Below are 19,006 nucleotides of genomic sequence, written 5' to 3' on the forward strand. Positions count from 1 at the left end.
TGGTAAAGATGCTTGACTATAGTTATGATCAAGATAATTCAAATTTTGTTTTGCAACAGTAGGACCGTAGATTGATTTATCAATTATTTTCATGGTTTCATCAATTGCATTGGCAATTTTTCTCAATTTATCTATAAATTGTCCTATTGAGAAGGTTTGCTTGTTTAGGTTTCCACTATATTTAAATAGTGAATTACCGTACGATAGACGGTGTGGCTTAATAAGTTATAGATCAAATTGAATGGAATATAGTATAGTGCCGGATAGCTCAACTGGTAGAGCACTCGGCGCGATACCGAATTGGTCTGGGTTCGATTCCCAGTTCGGGCTATCTATATTTTTCTCAATTTAGCTATAAATTGTCTTATTGAGAAGGTTTGCATGTTTAGGTTTCCACTATATTTAAATGGCAATTCTTCATTTTTACTGCAAACATTTAGTCTATTACTTTCGGTTTCTTTTATTTCAAATTCTTGACTATCGGTTTTAGATTTATTATCTTTATATTGAACTTCATCATTGTAAAACTCTAAATCGCATTTGATATTTGTGTTTCTGCTGCTCTCTACTACAACATTAATATTTTCATCCTCCTCACCAACGTTATTGTTTTCTGAAACTTCGCTGTTTTCATCATCCTCTAGTTCAATATTAAATTTTATATTTTTTGTACTAAGCCCTTTTTTGAAATTATCACAACATTCAGGCATATGAATCACTTTATAAATAGGATTATTAAGCTTCAACCATGTCAAAATTTTGAATACTTTTTCTAAATCAACTATATCTTCCCATATAATATTTGACTTACTAGGTATACCACGAATTAATATATGGGTCATTCCATATCAATTCAACGACATTGCGACGGTGACCCTCTTCGATTTTTCAATATGTTTTTATACATGCAGAAAGAAGTCTTCAGCTAAATTTTTAGTTTAGTCGACAAGTTGAAAATGGTCCAAAATAGAGATAGCTCATTGGATCCGGAATGACGCCTAGAAAAATGTCCTAAAAGTATGTATTAGCACGTGAAAAATTGCAAAAGTTATAAACAATTAAAGATAAAAAAAATACGGCATTTCGTTTTTTGCCAATATTTCATACACTATTAATATTTAAGAAATCTAACAAAAAGATACTTAAAGAGGAGGAAATTTCCAATAAATAACTCCTACCTCCCGGATTTCTATCTCCATTATTTGTAATTTTAATTTAACGCTGAAAATGGGACTCCGCGCGACATTTTTAGGTTGCGCACGTGGCGTCAAAAGTGAGTACGACACATTGATTACCCGGGAAAAAATCATCAGACCTGATCATGCGTTAATCTCATGCATGATCATGTCTGAATATTTGCCAGCCATGAGCATGCGTGATCACGCTTGGTCAGGCATGATTATGCTCTCTCATGCATGATCACGCATGCTCATGGCTGGCAAATATTAAGGCATAACCTAGCGGATCCGAATTACGGTAAATACAGTGATTTACCGTAATTTACCGTAAATTACGGCAATCTACGGTAAATTACGGTAATTTGCTGTATATTACCGTAATTTACCGTATATTACCGTAATTTAGCGTAGATTACCGTAATTTACCGTAACCGTAATTTACGGTAATTCTGCTAGGCACCGTAAATTACGGTAAATTACGGTAAATCACTGTGTTTACCAAATTCGGATCCGCTAGGGTAATCATGCTTGAACAAGCATAATCATATTTGACCAAGCATGATCAGTCCTGATCAAGCACAATCCCCAGAATTATTGAAAAAAAAAATAAAAATAATGATAATTCAATTCTAAATTAGCTTATTTTGTTAGTATTGATGTATAGATAATGTTTACTTGCTGAAAATTTAACCCGTGACGGGTCTCAAGCCCACGACCGTCGTGTTATAAAGCACGTCCGCTGTCCACTAGGCTGACTTGTCTCGTTCAGTTTACCACGATTCTTAACACCTTTTAAAAACTCCGGTTGTAAAAAATAACATATCATTTGAATTCAATCTTGATTTGGTTATTACATATTTTTTTGATAATAAATGAAACCAATTTTAGTTATAAATTACAAGCAAATTTAAAAATTAAATTAATCTTAATTATTCATTGAAAAAAAAAATATGCAATTGTATTGACTATCATTATCAATTTCACAAGAATTTATAAATTCAATTCTTCAATTAATAAAAAAAAAATTTGTAATTAAATCTTCTTTAATTATTTTTTGGAAAAAAAGATTAATTTTATTTATTAGTTGAATTATAAATGATAAATTAAATTTATTTTAATAATCGATAAAAAAAACAAAATAACTTTAACAACTAACTTCAAAATAAAAACAAATGTTCAATTATTACAATTTTTTCATCAAAAATATTTAATTATTCCTGATTAAAAACTTCGCTTAAATCTGGTTCAAGCTTGATCGGATTTCGATTGTATTTTTCTGCATGATCAGACATGACTTTGCATGAAACATGCTTAATCGAGCATGATTCATACATGACCATGCTTTGTCTTGTCTAAGCTTTAAGGCTTATAAAACAATGAAAACTAACAGTTTCACCGTACAAATAACTTTGGCTGATAATGATTTAATTATTTATGGATCAATACAATTATTCGTAGAGTTAAAGAAAATAATATGTTTTATTTCAGAAGAATTTGTTATCGAACATACAAAGTTTTTCTGTAATGTTGAACATCAGGTAAATATAACTCATATAATGCCTATCCGCGAAAGTGGGAAACTATTATTTCTAACAATAAATCAAATTAAAACAATGCGCCATATATTGCGTGTAGGAAATTATATACGTAATGGTTTTAAATTATTAAAAAATAAATTTTAAGCAACAAAATTTTTTAATTACAATTATTATTATACATTTCGAATTGTACATTCTCATTCATGATCATACATGATTGAATATCACGTAGTATGAATCAGGCATAGTCGTGTACGCTCATGCAAAGTCATACTCAGTCATGCAATCTCATGCATGATGATTAATTTCCCGTTATATACAGTCATGCATAGTTGGGCATGATTTTACATGATCATGTATGACGTTGCATAATTCGTGCAGTGTCATGAATGATCATTCATGACTGAGCTTGGTCATGCATGACGTTGCATGAATCATGTGTAATTATTAGACTGGGCCAAAAAATTGACTACTTTTTTTTTCATAGCTATATCGAAAATATTATTCAGGATGACAAAAAAAAAATTTCAAGAAAGTGTGACCCTTAATATTAATTTTAAGAGGTCTATCATCGCTATTTTTAATTTTAATTCATAATTTGATGTTTTACGTCAGAACTCCCGGGTCGAAAAATTCGATCTGATTTTAGTCTAACTGGACTGTATTTGGACTACTTGGTCTGTTATTGAACTTCGATAAAAATTTTAATCTGTTTTTGATCTAGCCGGACTGAAAAATTTGACCTGATTTTAGTCTGATTGGACTACTCGATCTGTTTTTGATCTTTTATAAAAATTTCAAGCTGTTCTCGACCTGCTACTTTAAAAAACAAACGCGTTACGAGCAGACTAAATTAGATTAATTCGTGAACTTTAAAAAATTTTAGTTCTGAAAATTTACAAGGACAAAACTAGATTAAATCATGGACTTATAAAATTTTTATTTATGGGCAATATTTATGAGAAAATATTAAGTTGCAGAATTGTTTATGTTTTATTTACTATTTATTTACTATCTTTTGTTTAAATATGTCGGCAGTTAATAAAAATTTGACAACTTAATTTTTTAGTTGTCTTCATTGAATATTTATATCATTGAATAAAAGTGATAAAACAACTCTTAAAATATCAAGAATTTTCTCTTATTTACTGGATAAAATTGAAAATATTTTGGCATAAGAAAACATCAAAATTCTTGTGCTACGGAGAAAAATGTTGGCTCGAAATCTACCAATTTTTATTATGCTGTCGACCAAACTTGAAACAGAAAGTAAAGTATCCAAAAAATTACTATACTCTTATAAAAAATTATTATGCTGCATCAAAATTATTATAATTTATGGAAGTAATTGATATTGAAGCTCATCGATGAGTTTCTCGCGCGTAATACGTAATGTGATACAGTATAATCATTTTTTGTAAGAGCACGAGAATTTTTTGGATGCTTTACTCCCTGTTTCAAGTTTAGTCGACAGCATTGTAAAAATTGGTAGGATTCGAGCCAACATTTTCTCTGTGTGACATCTTATTATGGAAGCGCATTAGCATGTTTTCCCGGGTCGGAAAAGTTGATCTGATTTTAGTCTAACTGGACTGTATTTGGACTACTTGGTCTATTATTGAACTTCGATAAAAATTTTAATCTGTTTTTGATCTACCCGGACTGAAAAATTTGACCTGATTTTAGTCAGATTGGACTATTTGATCTGATTTTGATCGTTTATGAAAATTTTAAGCTGTTTTCGACCTGCTACTTTAAAAAACAAACGCGTTAAGAGTAGACTAAATTAGATTGATTCGTAAACTTTAAAAAATTTTAGTTCTGAAAATTTACAAGGACAAAACTAGATTAAATCATGGACTTGTAAATTTGTTATTTATGGGCAATATTTATGAAAAAATATTAAGTTGCAGAATTGTTTATGTTTTATTTACTATTTATTTACTATCTTTTGTTTAAAAATGTCGGCAGTTAATGAAAATTTGACAGCTTAATTTTTTAGTTGTCTTTATTGAATATTTATATCATTGAATAAAAGTGATAAAACAACTCTTAAAATGTCAAGAATTTTCTCTTATTTACTGGATAAAATTGAAAAAATTTTGGCATAAGAAAACATCAAAATTCTTGTGCTACGGAGAAAAATGTTGGCTCGAAATCTACCAATTTTTATTATGATGTTGACCAAACTTGAAACAGAAAGTAAAGTATCCAAAAAATTACTATACTCTTATAAAAAATTATTATGCTGCATCAAAATTATTATAATGTATGGAAGTAATTGATATTGAAGCTCATCGATAAGTTTCTCGCGCGTAATAAGTAATGTGATACAGTATAATCATTTTTTGTAAGAGCACGATAATTTTTTTGATGATTTACTCCCTGTTTCAAGTTTAGTCGACAGCATTGTAAAAATTGGTAAGTTTCGAGCCAACATTTTCTCTCTGTGACATCTTATTATGGAAGCGCATTAGCATGTTTTAAATACCAAGAAAATTAAAATAAATTAATAAATCTAGATTATTATTATTTATATTTATAAAAAGTCCTGTATTTGTCCTTAAAAACAATTGAACACAGATCAATAATTATAATAAAAAAGTCTGTTTTTATTCTAAACGCGATTTAAAACAGACTAAATATCATACGAAAATAAGTCTGATATTAGCCTGGATAAGAAATAGTACGGGCAAAAATAGACTAAATTCTTATATTATATAAATACGATTTATAAACTTGAATTAAAGGGAAAATATTTGAATTTAATATTTATTTCAAAACAGATCTAATTTTTTGACCCGGGTTAAATACCAAGAAAATTAAAATAAATTAATAAATCTAGATTATTATTATTATTATTATTATTATTATTTATATTTATAAAAAGTCCTGTATTTGTCCTTAAAAACAATTGAACACAGACTAAATATTACAGAAAATAAAATCTGTTTTTGTCCTTAAAAACGATTGAACACAGACCAATAATTATAATAAAAAAGTCTGTTTTTAGTCTAAACGCGATTTAAAACAGACTAAATATCATACGAAAATAAGTCTTATAGTAGCCTTGATAAGGAATAGTACGGGCAAAAACAGACTAAATTCTTATATAAAATAAATACGATTTATAAACTTGAATTAAAGGAAAAATATTTGAATTTCTCATTTATTTTAAAACAGATCTAATTTTTTGACCCGGGCTGCTAAAACATTGGAGTAAAAAAAATTTCCACTTATTTTTATGTAAAATTAAATTCCCTACAAAAAAGGTCAAATTGAAAATTTTCTTCAGACAAGCCGTTTCCGATTAATTTAGCTTAATAAATTGACATATTTTTTCGGTTTAACATTTTTACTTTTGAATTTTGTAACTGACGAATCAATCAAAACGATTTCAATAACGTAAATTACTTTCGAAGGAGTGAATTTAACAAAAAATGTTAGGAGACCTTTTTTGAAGAGCATTAAATTTCCTTCGAAAATCTGTCATGGTCTTTATTAGATATCGATTGATTCGTCAGTTACAAAATTCAACAGTAAAAATGTTAAATCGAAAAAATATATCAATTTATTAAGCTTAATTAATCGGAAACGGCTTGTCTGACGAAAATTTTTAATCAGACCTTTTTTGTAGGGACTTCAATTTTACAGAAGAATAAGTAGAAATGAATTTTTTTTACTCCAATGTTTCAGCAGTTCTGACGTAAAACATCAAATTATGAATCAAAATGAAAAATAGCGATGATAGACCTCTTAAAATTAATATTAAGGACTCAAACTTTCATGAAATTTTTTTTTTGTCATCCTGAATAATATTTTAGATATAGCTATGAAAAAAAAAAATAGTTAATTTTTTTGGCCCAGTCTAGTAATTATTCTTTCCTCGTTATGCATGACCATGCACAATTGAACATGGATTTGCATGGGCATGCATGCCTTTGCATGAATCATGCAAATTCTGGCATGATCATACATGATTAAGCTTGGTCATGCATGATATTGCATGGACCATGCATGACTATTCTTGCCTTGTCATGCATGGACATGGATGATTAAACATGTCTTTGCATGATCGTGCAAAGTCATGCCTGGATCATGCACGATCATACATAATTCATGCATGATCAAGCATGATCAGGCCTGATGATTTTTTCCGGGGTAATTTATTTAAGGTATTAAATATTTTTTTTTAATTTGAAAAAATTATGGTGTATTCTGAACACTTTAAATAATTTATTCCCGTTGGAAAATTTACTTAGTTAATTTTTTAACAAGTTAAACGATTGTTAACTAACAAAATTTTCTCGAACTTACGTCTTCATTATAAATGAAAAAAATGTTGAAATAATTGTCGTATAAATTTTTCGCTTCGTGGAGCCTTTCTTACATACATAATACATAGTCAACAAGATCACGCCATAAAAGTTTGAAAAATATTTATACTTTGTTTATAATAATTTTTCTACTTGAACAAAAACTAAAAAATCCAAGTATTGTTGTTAAAAAAATTTTTTTTTTCTTAATCATCATATCATCGTTTTTTTATTGATACAAGATATTAATTGCCTTGCAAAAAAAATTTTTACCACCATTTGTTGATGTTATGTCCGGGATTTTTTTAGTTTATTAAATGTCTTTAATAATTTTTATAGGTAACGTGATTGGAAGACGCTCGGACTAACTAATGTATTTTTTTCCAATTGAGCGAAATGCTCAATTGTTTATTTTATTTGCTTTTGGGAATCGTTTCGATTGCAAGTCTGACTCTCTCACTCTCTATATAATTTTTATCAGGTTCGCTTATAGGTTGTCTCAGTAAATAACGTAAATAATTAAACAAATTATTTATGAATTGATAATCAACTTAGTAGAACTTTCCCCGGGATGGCCGGGAAATAGGGTGAATAAAAAGAAAGATATTCCAGCAAATTAAAATCGAGACTTACTACTTGCAGGTGCCGCTTTACTATTATGTCCTCTCTGCTCCTTGTACTACCTTGAATGGCTGATGGTCCAGGAACCCTGTGCCCTTGGATCCTCGGAATCTCCCTCTGGTTCTCGGCTAATTGATGATCTGCCTTACTCCTTCTCTTCTCGCTTTATTTACTTTCGTTGTATTTTTTCCTTTATTTATTCTTTATTTTTAATTTAAAATTTGAAATTTTCCAAAAGGAAAAACGAAGAAGATTCTCTCGTATTCAAATTCTTTTTTTTTTTATGTTTATTATGGTTTAAAAAAAAAGATTTTGTTTATTAACTAGGTACACGTCTGCACTTAACTACCCTATGCCTCTGAAGGGTACACAAGGTTCACTTATAAAATAATCGAAATAATAACAGTTTCTTTTTTTATTTTATATTAATAATTTTCTTCTTTAATATTTATTGATCCACTACATAATTATAAAAATTTCACAATGCTTTCTAGCAATTACACCAACAATCACTTATCACTCGAAACTATTATAGATTTCTCTATTCTAATTAATTTTTGTATACTTTTGTTTTATATATATATATATATATATATATATATATATATATATATATATATATATATATATATATATATATATATATATATATATATATATATATATATATATATATATATATATATATATAAATATATATAATGGAAAAAATTAAAGGATCAAAAAAAAATTCTAAATTTTTAGGCGATTTTCAACAGGCTCTAACTTTGAGAGAAATGGTCGTACAAGAAAAGAAAAAAAAAGAAATTGTAGCTCCAAGTATCTACTTTTTGGATTAAAACTTCAAATTTTTTTAGCGTCAGCAGTTTTTGAGTAATCTTAGAAGAACCAACGACAAAAAAATTTTCAAATTTTTCAAATTTTTTTTTTTTTGGTCTCCGGGCGTGGAAAAAATTATTTTTGCTTAACCACCATGAGGATCGGATACCTCCATTATTCAGCTTTAATTTCTTTTTTTATGGACCTTGATACGTCCACTTCTCGCCGAGATATCGGTCTTCAAATGGAAAAGGATCCTTTTGTCTTTGATTATCGATATCTCAGAAACCAATCATCGCACAGAAAGTTAATGGTGGGTTTTAAAAACTTGAATAAATTCCCTTCAATGATTAGCCATTGCTTTTTCGAAAAAAAAATTTTTTCCTATCGTCACATGAATTTAAAAATGCAACAAAAAAAGGGGTTTTTGTGGTTTTTTGGAAAATCAAGCGCTGAAACGAAAATATTTTGGAAATCGATAATGTTGACTGTGCATTTTACAGTTCAATATGTCCACAAAAACCCTGCAGAAAGGCAGATTAATCCAACGAGCCGTTTTTTTTGTTTCACGCTATCAAATTTTTAAAAAAATTAAAGGATCACGTTTTTTGCTCTGAAAAGCTCATAATCTTTAACAAGATGAAAACAAACATTTTTTCGGAGCTTTGCCCACAATTTTATTGCAGACAGTGCTTAAATTTCCAAAAAAGAAAAAACTTTTTTTTCGAAACAAAATTTTCAAAAAAAAAAATTTTTTTAAAAATTTTTTTTTGGAATAACTTTAGGAAATTTACAAAACCAATACCCAATAATTTTTAGCACGTTTACGTTGCTGCATTCCGTGATTTTACTGATCTCCCAGTCATTAAATTTTTTTGAAAATTTTTTTTTTTTTGAAAATTTTGTTTCGAAAAAAAAGTTTTTTCTTTTTTGGAAATTTAAGCACTGTCTGCAATAAAATTGTGGGCAAAGCTCCGAAAAAATGTTTGTTTTCATCTTGTTAAAGATTATGAGCTTTTCAGAGCAAAAAACGTGATCCTTTAATTTTTTTTAAAATTTGATAGCGTGAAACAAAAAAACGGCTTGTTGGATTAATCTGGCTTTCTGCAGGGTTTTTGTGGACATATTGAACTGTATAATGCACAGTCAACATTATCGATTTCCACAATATTTTCGTTTCAGCGCTTGATTTTCCAAAAAACCACAAAAAGCCCTTTTTTTGTTGCATTTTTAAATTTATGTGACGATAGGAAAAAATTTTTTTTCCGAAAAAGCAATGGATAATCGTTGAAGGGAATTTATTCAAGTTTTTAAAACCCACCATTAACTTTCTGTGCGATGATTGGTTTCTGAGATATCGATAATCAAAGACAAAAGGATCCTTTTCCATTTGAAGACCGATATCTCGGCGAGAAGTGGACGTATCAAGGTCCATAAAAAAAGAAATTAAAGCTGAATAATGGAGGTATCCGATCCTCATGGTGGTTAAGCAAAAATAATTTTTTCCACGCCCGGAGACCAAAAAAAAAAAAATTTGAAAAATTTGAAAATTTTTTTGTCGTTGGTTTTTCTAAGATTACTCAAAAACTGCTGACGCTAAAAAAATTTGAAGTTCTAATCCAAAAAGTAGATACTTGGAGCTACAATTTCCTTTTTTTTCTTTTCTTGTACGACCATTTCTCTCAAAGTAAGAGTCTGTTGAAAATCGCCTAAAAATTTAGAATTTTTTTTTGATCCTTTAATTTTTTCCATTAGTGTATATATATATATATATATATATATATAAATATATATATATGTATATATATATATATATATATACATATTTTTCTTTGTAATTTAAATGAATTTGAGGATACCGCTGTACCTGATTGCGACTCTTCGCTGAAAACTTCGAAATCAGCTTATGACCGGAAAGCAAGCCTGTGCTCGGTAGAGTAACTTGCTCTTGAAAAATTTTAAACGCTCCGACCATGGGATCCGGTCCTAGGTAGGGGTTTCTTTTAGTGAGTTGCATAGTACGAGATGTCCCGTTGACACAATTCAATATATGTCAATATTAATTATGGGTGTCTCGCGCATTCAGAGTAAATTAAAAAAGTCTTAGGTGGGGAAGTAAGGAAGATCGAGAGAATGAGAGGCGCAAGAACTTGGCATTAATATGCATTATTTGTTTCTATTCTAAATTTTTAATAAGTTCCCGAGTCGGACATAACATTGATAAATTTTTTATAAACTAATCGATTATTTCAAAATTTTTTTTCACTAATCAGGAGACACGGTAGTGTCTCGCGGCAAGTACACGTTCAAACACATGTATATGTGTAAAGTGTCATGGCGCGTGCCTGCCGCATATTTATACCGTAGACATAGTGGTTTTTGGCTCTTTTTAGCTCTCATTTTTAAAAACTTTTTTAAAATAATAAATTTTCAGACAATTCTTTCTTTATTCAAAAGATGATTGATTGTTCGTCTTAAAATTATAAAACTTTATTCATTTTAGTTATGAGAACTAATTTAAATAATGAAATTAGGCCAGCATATACTATAGCACCCCCAATTTAGACACTTTTATAAATTTTTTTATGCAAAAAGGGCACTGCCAGAGAATAAAAAGTTGTAAAAAATGCCATGATTCAGTAAAACATTGAAATTTTTTTATAGCAATGGTTCATTTTTGCGCCACCAGCGGTGCTTCAGTCTATATTTTTTACTATAGTTCCATTGAGTTCTATAGAAATTCTGATATGAAATTCAAACAATCCGTACTTAAATTATCGATATCATATCAGGAGATGACGATCAATAGAATGTAAGAACGTTTTAGATTTCAATAACACAAATAAATCCTTGTTAATGTCTAAGATGAATTTTTTTGTTCATTTCGTATTCAAAGTTTACTTGTATTTTTTAAATGTTTCCTGATTTTGCATACATATATAGATTTATATACCTATACCACAGAAATACCTATTTGTGGGTTGCTAAAAATTTTTTTTTTTATTTTCTTAAGTTCTATCTAGTTATATCCGCTAGGTGGTATCAAAATCGTATCATATTTAGCGCGATGACAGATGCTCTAATAGTTACTTTAGCTTGAAATTGACTGTTCCGTCGCGAACGTAGATTTTAATTATAAAAATTTATTTGTATAATTATTTTATTCAATAATTTTATTATTTTAAAATATTTTTCTTGAAGTTATTTTAAGACGGAATATTATATTTTTAAACCTTATTTTTTTACATTGTACTCAAAAACATCTGCTTAGGCTTAAATTATAAATTTTATTTTTATTTTCTGTTTGTCCAAATATTTATTGCTCAAATGCAGCACTCGAAGTAGCTCCATTGTTTAGGGATTAAGTTTAAATTTTAAATTTGTAAAATTTCCAATCTCCTGATTTACAACCACTCTAGTTCATATTTTGAACATTTTTTAATCCCTGCAATAAAATCAGTCTAGACACATGGTCCGACGTCCTTGTCCTTCTTGACCAGTCTCATCCTGCCCCTTCCGCTTACCACGTTCCCACGCTGGGTCAGCCCTTACACTTTTTCCGCTCCACCCAAGGCCCGCGTCCTCCAATCGCAACTCCCGCTTTCCCGTTTTCCAATTTTCTTACTCCCACTCACTTGGGCCTTAAGCATTTTCGTAAATTGTTAACTCTAAGAAATTTTTGTAAGTTTTTCATATTATCAGTTTGTAACTAGAATCTTCACCGAGCAGCAGCTTGGCTCTCGGATAAAATAAATCAACTTGCAATCAGCAAATTTTAATACTTGAAATATTTTGTTTATTTTTATTTTAAATTAGTTACAACTCATTCCCGGCAAACTAGTCGCGGAATCATTCATTGACAGTAATTTGACATTGAAATTTCCTGAATTTGCTGACATTTTGACAGCAAAAATTGGAAAGAAAAATTTGCGGTTAATTTTTCTTCAATTTAAAGGTTAATTTTTACTCCAGAAAAAAAGTTCTTACCATTGCTGAAGATAAGCGAATTTATACATAAAAATTAATTAATCAGGTGATGATATTTAAATATCATAACCTGATTAATAGCTAATTAGCAGTACAAAATTACTACAATTGTATCTACACTTATAGCTAATTAGCAGTACAAAATTACTACAATTGTTAACAAACAATTTTATTGTTTCTACAAGATAATACTATAAACAACATAGGTTCACTTGTCTTAAATTATAAATCGATTTCTAATAGTGTATATCAAAATCATTAACAATCAACATGACAAAAAAAGACAAATCCTACCAAAAACAGATTCTCTGTATAAAATCGCGCCAAGTACACGTTTAAAATTTTCTACATTTAAGAAAAGATTCTTTTTACAAAAAAAATAAATCAAATCGAAAAAATACCAAGTACCTAATATAATTCGGAATCATGAAAAACATTTTCATAGAATTTAAAAAAAAATTGAAAAAAAAATTTTAATGTTCTTGGTGTGCCTATAAACTGGAAAAAAAAGAAAATTCAATTTTATTAGAAAATTATTTATATGCGAAATCAATTCTCGAAATTAATTTTGCTTGAATAAATTTAGTAATGCACACCAAGTACATTGAAATTTTTTTTTCAATTCTATGAAAATGTTTTTCATGATTCCGAATTATATTAGGTACTTGGTATTTTTTCGATTTCATTTATTTTTTTTGTAAAAAGAATCTTTTCTTAATTGTAAAAAATTTTAAACGTGTACTTGGCGCGATTTTATACAGAGAATCTGTTTTTGGTAGGATTCATTATACAGCAAATATAATGATTTTGAAAAAAAATTTTTCCTTAATAACAATTTTTATTTGTTTATAATCGTTTTTTTTATATTTCTATTGTTTAAATAGTTAGTTAAGAAATTATTTTGTATCTAAAAATCATAATTGACAGTCCTCTGTAAAGTAACAAAAAATAATTTTTTTTTATCAACAATTCCATTGTTTATTAATTTACCAATTTGTTATAAACAAATTTTTAACTTTGTTATATTTTTTTTTTAAACTTCTAAAATTAACAAAAACAACTATATATAACGAAGTATAGAAAAAAATTTTTTTCAATTTTTTATTGTACTTTGAAAAAACACGTGCTACAAAAGTTGCAGCGGCTGCTTCATTTGTCTACTAAAATACTAATATAACTTTTAAACTATTAGAGATACGAAAATAAACATTCCAGACGATTTTATAAAGGACTAAACGATCTTTCAAATGAGCTATTAAAAAATTTTTTAGTTATTGCTAATCTATTGTCATGCATTTTTTAAAAAGTTAAATGCCGTTTTTTCCGTTTTTACGGTTCTCTTACTAGTTAGAACTCATGAGCTTTCAACAAACATCGAAAAAATATTAGTTTTTATAAACAAATGCACATAACAATATTGTAACGAATGTGAAACTGATATTTTAAATATTTGAATAGCTAGAAAACAAATGCCTTCTTCTCTTGTTTTATAGATGCGCGATTAAAGTCAGTCAGTCTTATATTGACAACTAAACAGCAAACATTGTATCTCAATAAACTATATTGCTCTCTCTTGCTTTCTTTACTGCTGTTAATTGTGGTGTTGTTATTTATAATTTAAGTGTGTTATCATTGTAGTGTATAAGTGATATTAATTTAAGATACCAATCACTACAATTTGGTGTCAGAAGTGGGATTCGAACCCACGCCCACAAATGTGGACTTCTTTTGGTTTAAGTGAGCTCAGCTCAAATCAAAAGTTTGAATTCTTAGGGCTTATCATTGGTCAACAGTATCCTGACTGGAGCTTTGGGATCCATCCGGAGTTGGCATAGTCAACATTTCTCTTAAGTAGTGCACGACTTCTGGGAGATAGGTGGATACCCTGGAGAGTTTCCGAGGAACTTTTAGGGGGAAAAATTGAAATTCGTTGCAACGTGTATTATTCAGTAATCATTGATATGTTAGCTATAGATAACATATCGGCATATGAGCTGAATGGACCGAGCGGTAGAACATTGAGCATTAAGATCGAAAAAGTAGCAAATTGATCACACTAAAAGTTTATAATGAACAACTGATAAATGATAGAATGTAATGATGAAATATGTTTGAATATGAAATTTAATAAAATGTTGGAGATACTCGTTTTGTTTTTTCTATTATGTGCAGATAATATTTCCAATTTCATTGGGGAAGGAGAGAAGGAGTCCATTCCTAGTCCTTCAAGGAGGAGAGGAAGGAGTTCCTGTTCCCATCCCGTACCTGATCCCATTCCCATTGAAGGTCCATTCAATCAAGAGGAGGGTTACATTTTTAATTTTATTTATTTTGATTCGTTAAATAGAAAATAGAGTCACGAACACTGATTAACTTCTTAGCAGAATATTTTATTTTTTTATAATTATCAATTCTTAGCTCAATTAATCTATAGACTATTTTTTTATTTTTTTATTATCTTTGCGTTAGCCTACAGGGTTGTTTTTGGGCTATGGTGTTTTTTTCCCTGTAGGGTGATAGATAGGGTGTGTTGGGACCATAGCGGAATCGAACGAAGATTGTAAATAGTTTTAATTTCAATTAAGTTCGATTCTTCCAACACAAATTTTATCGGGACGATAATTTTATTGAGAAGGGGGTAGTGTAACGAATGTGAAACTGATATTTTTAATATTTGAATAGCTAGAAAACAAATGCCTTCTTCTCTTGTTTTATAGATGCGCGATTAAAGTCAGTCAGTCTTATATTGACAACTAAACAGCAAACATTGTATCTCAATAAACTATATTGCTCTCTCTTGCTTTCTTTACTGCTGTTAATTGTGGTGTTGTTATTTATAATTTAAGTGTGTTATCATTGTAGTGTATAAGTGATATTAATTTAAGATACCAATCACTACAATATATTAGCAATAACTAAAAACTTTTTCGATAGCTCATTTGAAAGATCGTTTAGTCCTTTATAGAATCGTCTAGAATGTTTATTTTCGTATCTCTAATAGTTTAAAAGTTATACTAGTATTTTAGTAGACAAATGAAGCAGCGGCTGCAACTTTTGTAGCACGTGATTTTTCGAAGTACAAAAAAAAATTGAAAAAAATTTTTTTCTGTACTTTGTTATATTTTTTTTTTGAAACTTCTAAAATTAACAAAAACAACCATATATAACAAAGTTAAAAATTTGCTTATAACAAATTAGTAAGTTAATAAACAATGGAATTGTTGATAAAAAAGAAATTTTTTCTCATATCGATGCCAAAAGTTCGAATTTTTTCCCTATTTAGCGGGAAAAAAACGACACATTTTCGTTCTGATCTCTAGCGGCAAAAACAAGTGCGCATGCCCAATGATCTCTGCGCCGCATCTCAGGCACCTAGACTTTCTCTCTCACACACATTAGTATACTTGACAACGAGTTGTTTACAATGCCTAGTTACACGATCTCCGTCCGATACATCGTGTAAACCCCTATAAAATTATCACGCAGGAAATTAACTTTATAGTAATTAAAAGTTAATTTATTATTAAAACTGAATTGTTTATACCAATAATTTAATTAAAAGAAAAAAAATGAGTTCTTCGGAAAGTTCTCTTATAAGTGAGACTGAATGTGAGGAGGAAGAAGCTAGAGATATCGAAGCAGAAGCTCGTAATATTACAAGACAATTATTGCCAAAAAAATCAAGTCCACAGTATCAATTGTGCTACAAGGATTTTATTGAATGGAAAAACAAAAGTAAAACTGGTGAATTAACAGAAGATGTGTTCCTGGTTTATTTCGATGAGCTCTCAAAAAAAAATGAAGCCTTCAACGCTCTGGAGCCGATGGTCCATGTTAAAAAAAGTAGTTAACCTCAATCATGGGATTGACATTAATAACTTTCAACGTTTAAAATCTTTCATGAAAAATCAATCCAAAGGATTTAGATCGAAAAAATCACAAGTTTTTTCATGGACTCAAGTTAAAAAATTCTTCGATGAAGCTGCGGATAATATTCTTCTCGCAATGAAGGTTAGTATATAAATAAATATGTACAAACAATATAGACATGCAATCACATAAATATACATGAATAATATAAAAAAACAATTAAATAAAGATTGACTTTTGTACAATTAAAGGTTAACTGCGTTCTGGACCCAAAACAAATCATCCGCGACAATTCATCCCGGACAATTCATCCCCGCAACAATTCATCCTCGACAATTCATCTCAGTGACAATTCATCTAATGTCAATTAATCTACGATATTAAAACCCCGCGACTTTACAACCTGGTTGTAAAATTTTATAATTGTCAATAATCTAGAATAACGGAGCATGACTTTCAAAAGTTGAATTAATTAAAAAAAAAAAAAATTAATAATCAAGAGAAACCAAGAGAAATAAAATAATAATCTGAAATTATTTATTACTAACTATTAGAGTTTTTTTGACATATAAAAATATATTTTTATCTACAATAATTAATTCATATCGACTAATTATCATTAATCAATAAATAAACATGACTATTATCACAAAGTTAGAGATCTTTTAACATCAAGTATTCCTAAATTATGTGATATTTCACTAATGAAAAAACTAATAACCCAAAAAAATAAAATATAATTGAAACACAAATTAAGTCAACACTTTAAAGTTATACAAATCAACAATTATAATCAAATAATAATCAATTAGTAATATTATAAATATGATGTCAAACAGTCATGATTTGTCAAAAGAATATTATAGCAATAATAATCATTAAATTTTCGGATATAAACATAGAGATAAATAATAGATTTCCAAACTGATGTTACATATAACTTTTAGAAGCCAATATTTTCGCTACGTTATTCAAATACTCGAGTTTTTTAGTGGCATCATAATTATTAACAACATTTTTTAATCGTTCGGTATAATTACGATAGGCTTTAAGGCTACTCTCACTAATAGCGAGTCCTGATACGATTTGGGTGATCAAAATATCTGTTTTATTTTGTTCATCCTTTAATGACTTAATTAATTCCGCTATAACGGGATGAGGATGTTCGACTCTATTATTGAAACCAGAGTTCCATCCTTCCGATGGATTATTAGACCGAAGAAAGTCATTCATAACAGCAGAATAACAATTCCACATCTTGATGGGAAACATTGGTTTCTCACGCTTGTTTTTGTTATGCTTAACTTTACTAACCCATGTTAACTCAAAGTAATTTAGTAATTCATCAAAAAGATCACTGTGTCTGTCATAATAATCAGATGATACTATTTCTTCAAATGCAGAAGTGACATCTTGAGGAGGTACGAATGCCAAAGCCATCAATAATCGAACGTTCATTGAAAACTTTATGTCAGTGTTATATTTACTTTGATGTCCATATTGTTGCACGTGCTTCCAAATGCATTTTGTAAAGTGGAAGTTACATCCGTTAATTTGAACTTCAGGGTAGACTTGTTTAAAAGCTTCCAAAAAACCTGGTTCATATCGACCATCAGACGCTTAGGCTTATAATTAGGCATGCTGCCACGCAAAAGTTTCAGAAACTGAATATACATATTTTTTGTTTTATTTGGAGCAAGTAAATACACTAAAGGCAGTGTTTTTCCATTTTTCAAGCCATGAATTACATAAATCCGAGTAAAAATGGCCGGTGCAGTACGAAAGGTACCATCACTCAACCATTGCGAACATGACGTTAAAAAATTCAAACTTTTTTGTGTCGTGAACACTACAATACGTTTCTTATCGCTACCGCTGTCATGCAACAGGAACAAATCACCGTTATGAGTGTACTTCCAATCGTCTTCCAGAACAAGTTCACCACGAGTTAATGGATTGATAGCATGATCGTTGGTAGAGTTATTGTTCCGAGCACGTTGAACCGATCGGGACAACGACATTAACTTCGGCAAATTAGCTGCCACAGGTGACAATACACCACGCAAGGAACGTGTAATGACATCAACTGGCTTGTCCATAGTATTAGTTGCCTTTTTTTTTAATTTTTTCTTTAGCGATTTTCGTTTGAACGGCAACAATATTACCGGGATGATCATAAAAAGGGACGGCCCCAATAATATTGCCTGTAAAGTAGAGAAAAAATATTAAAAAATAATTATATATATATATATATATATATATATATATATAACATACCATTTTTATTATCACTGTCAGTATGGATAATTGCGTTACAAATAACATTTGAATTGCAAGACCATGATACACTAGTTTTATTGACCCGTTTTTTAGAGTAAAGTATGCCGTCGTGGAGTAATAAGTTCTTTCCTCTTTGGGATTTTACAAATTTCAGTGTCATTGTCGCAAATTATTAATAACAATTATTCAAACGAGAAATAAAATCAATAAACATAACCTCTATCACACTAATTATTTACGCACGTGAAGATCTTAACAGAATTCGATCAATCAAAAGCTCTATCAATAATGACCATTTCAATAAAATAGTAGCACCTTTAAGTCGCTCACAGCTATGAAACAATAAATCTTAAAAGCTACCCTTATCATGCAACAGATGGCATCATGGAATATTACT

At 29.3% G+C, this 19,006-nt stretch overlaps 1 protein-coding gene across 1 annotated transcript; it reads right to left on the reverse strand.

Moving 5' to 3' along the window:
- Positions 1-17,490: 17,490 nt before the first annotated feature.
- LOC130669908 (uncharacterized) lies at positions 17,491-18,437 on the reverse strand. The gene has a single exon (XM_057473058.1). It carries the CDS (start codon positions 18,426-18,428, stop codon positions 17,796-17,798), a length of 633 nt encoding a protein of 210 aa, XP_057329041.1. The 5' UTR covers positions 18,429-18,437; the 3' UTR covers positions 17,491-17,795.
- Between the last annotated feature and the right edge of the window lie 569 nt (positions 18,438-19,006).

This window comes from Microplitis mediator, chromosome 6 (genome assembly GCF_029852145.1).
Source record: "Microplitis mediator isolate UGA2020A chromosome 6, iyMicMedi2.1, whole genome shotgun sequence".
NCBI lineage: Eukaryota > Metazoa > Arthropoda > Insecta > Hymenoptera > Braconidae > Microplitis > Microplitis mediator.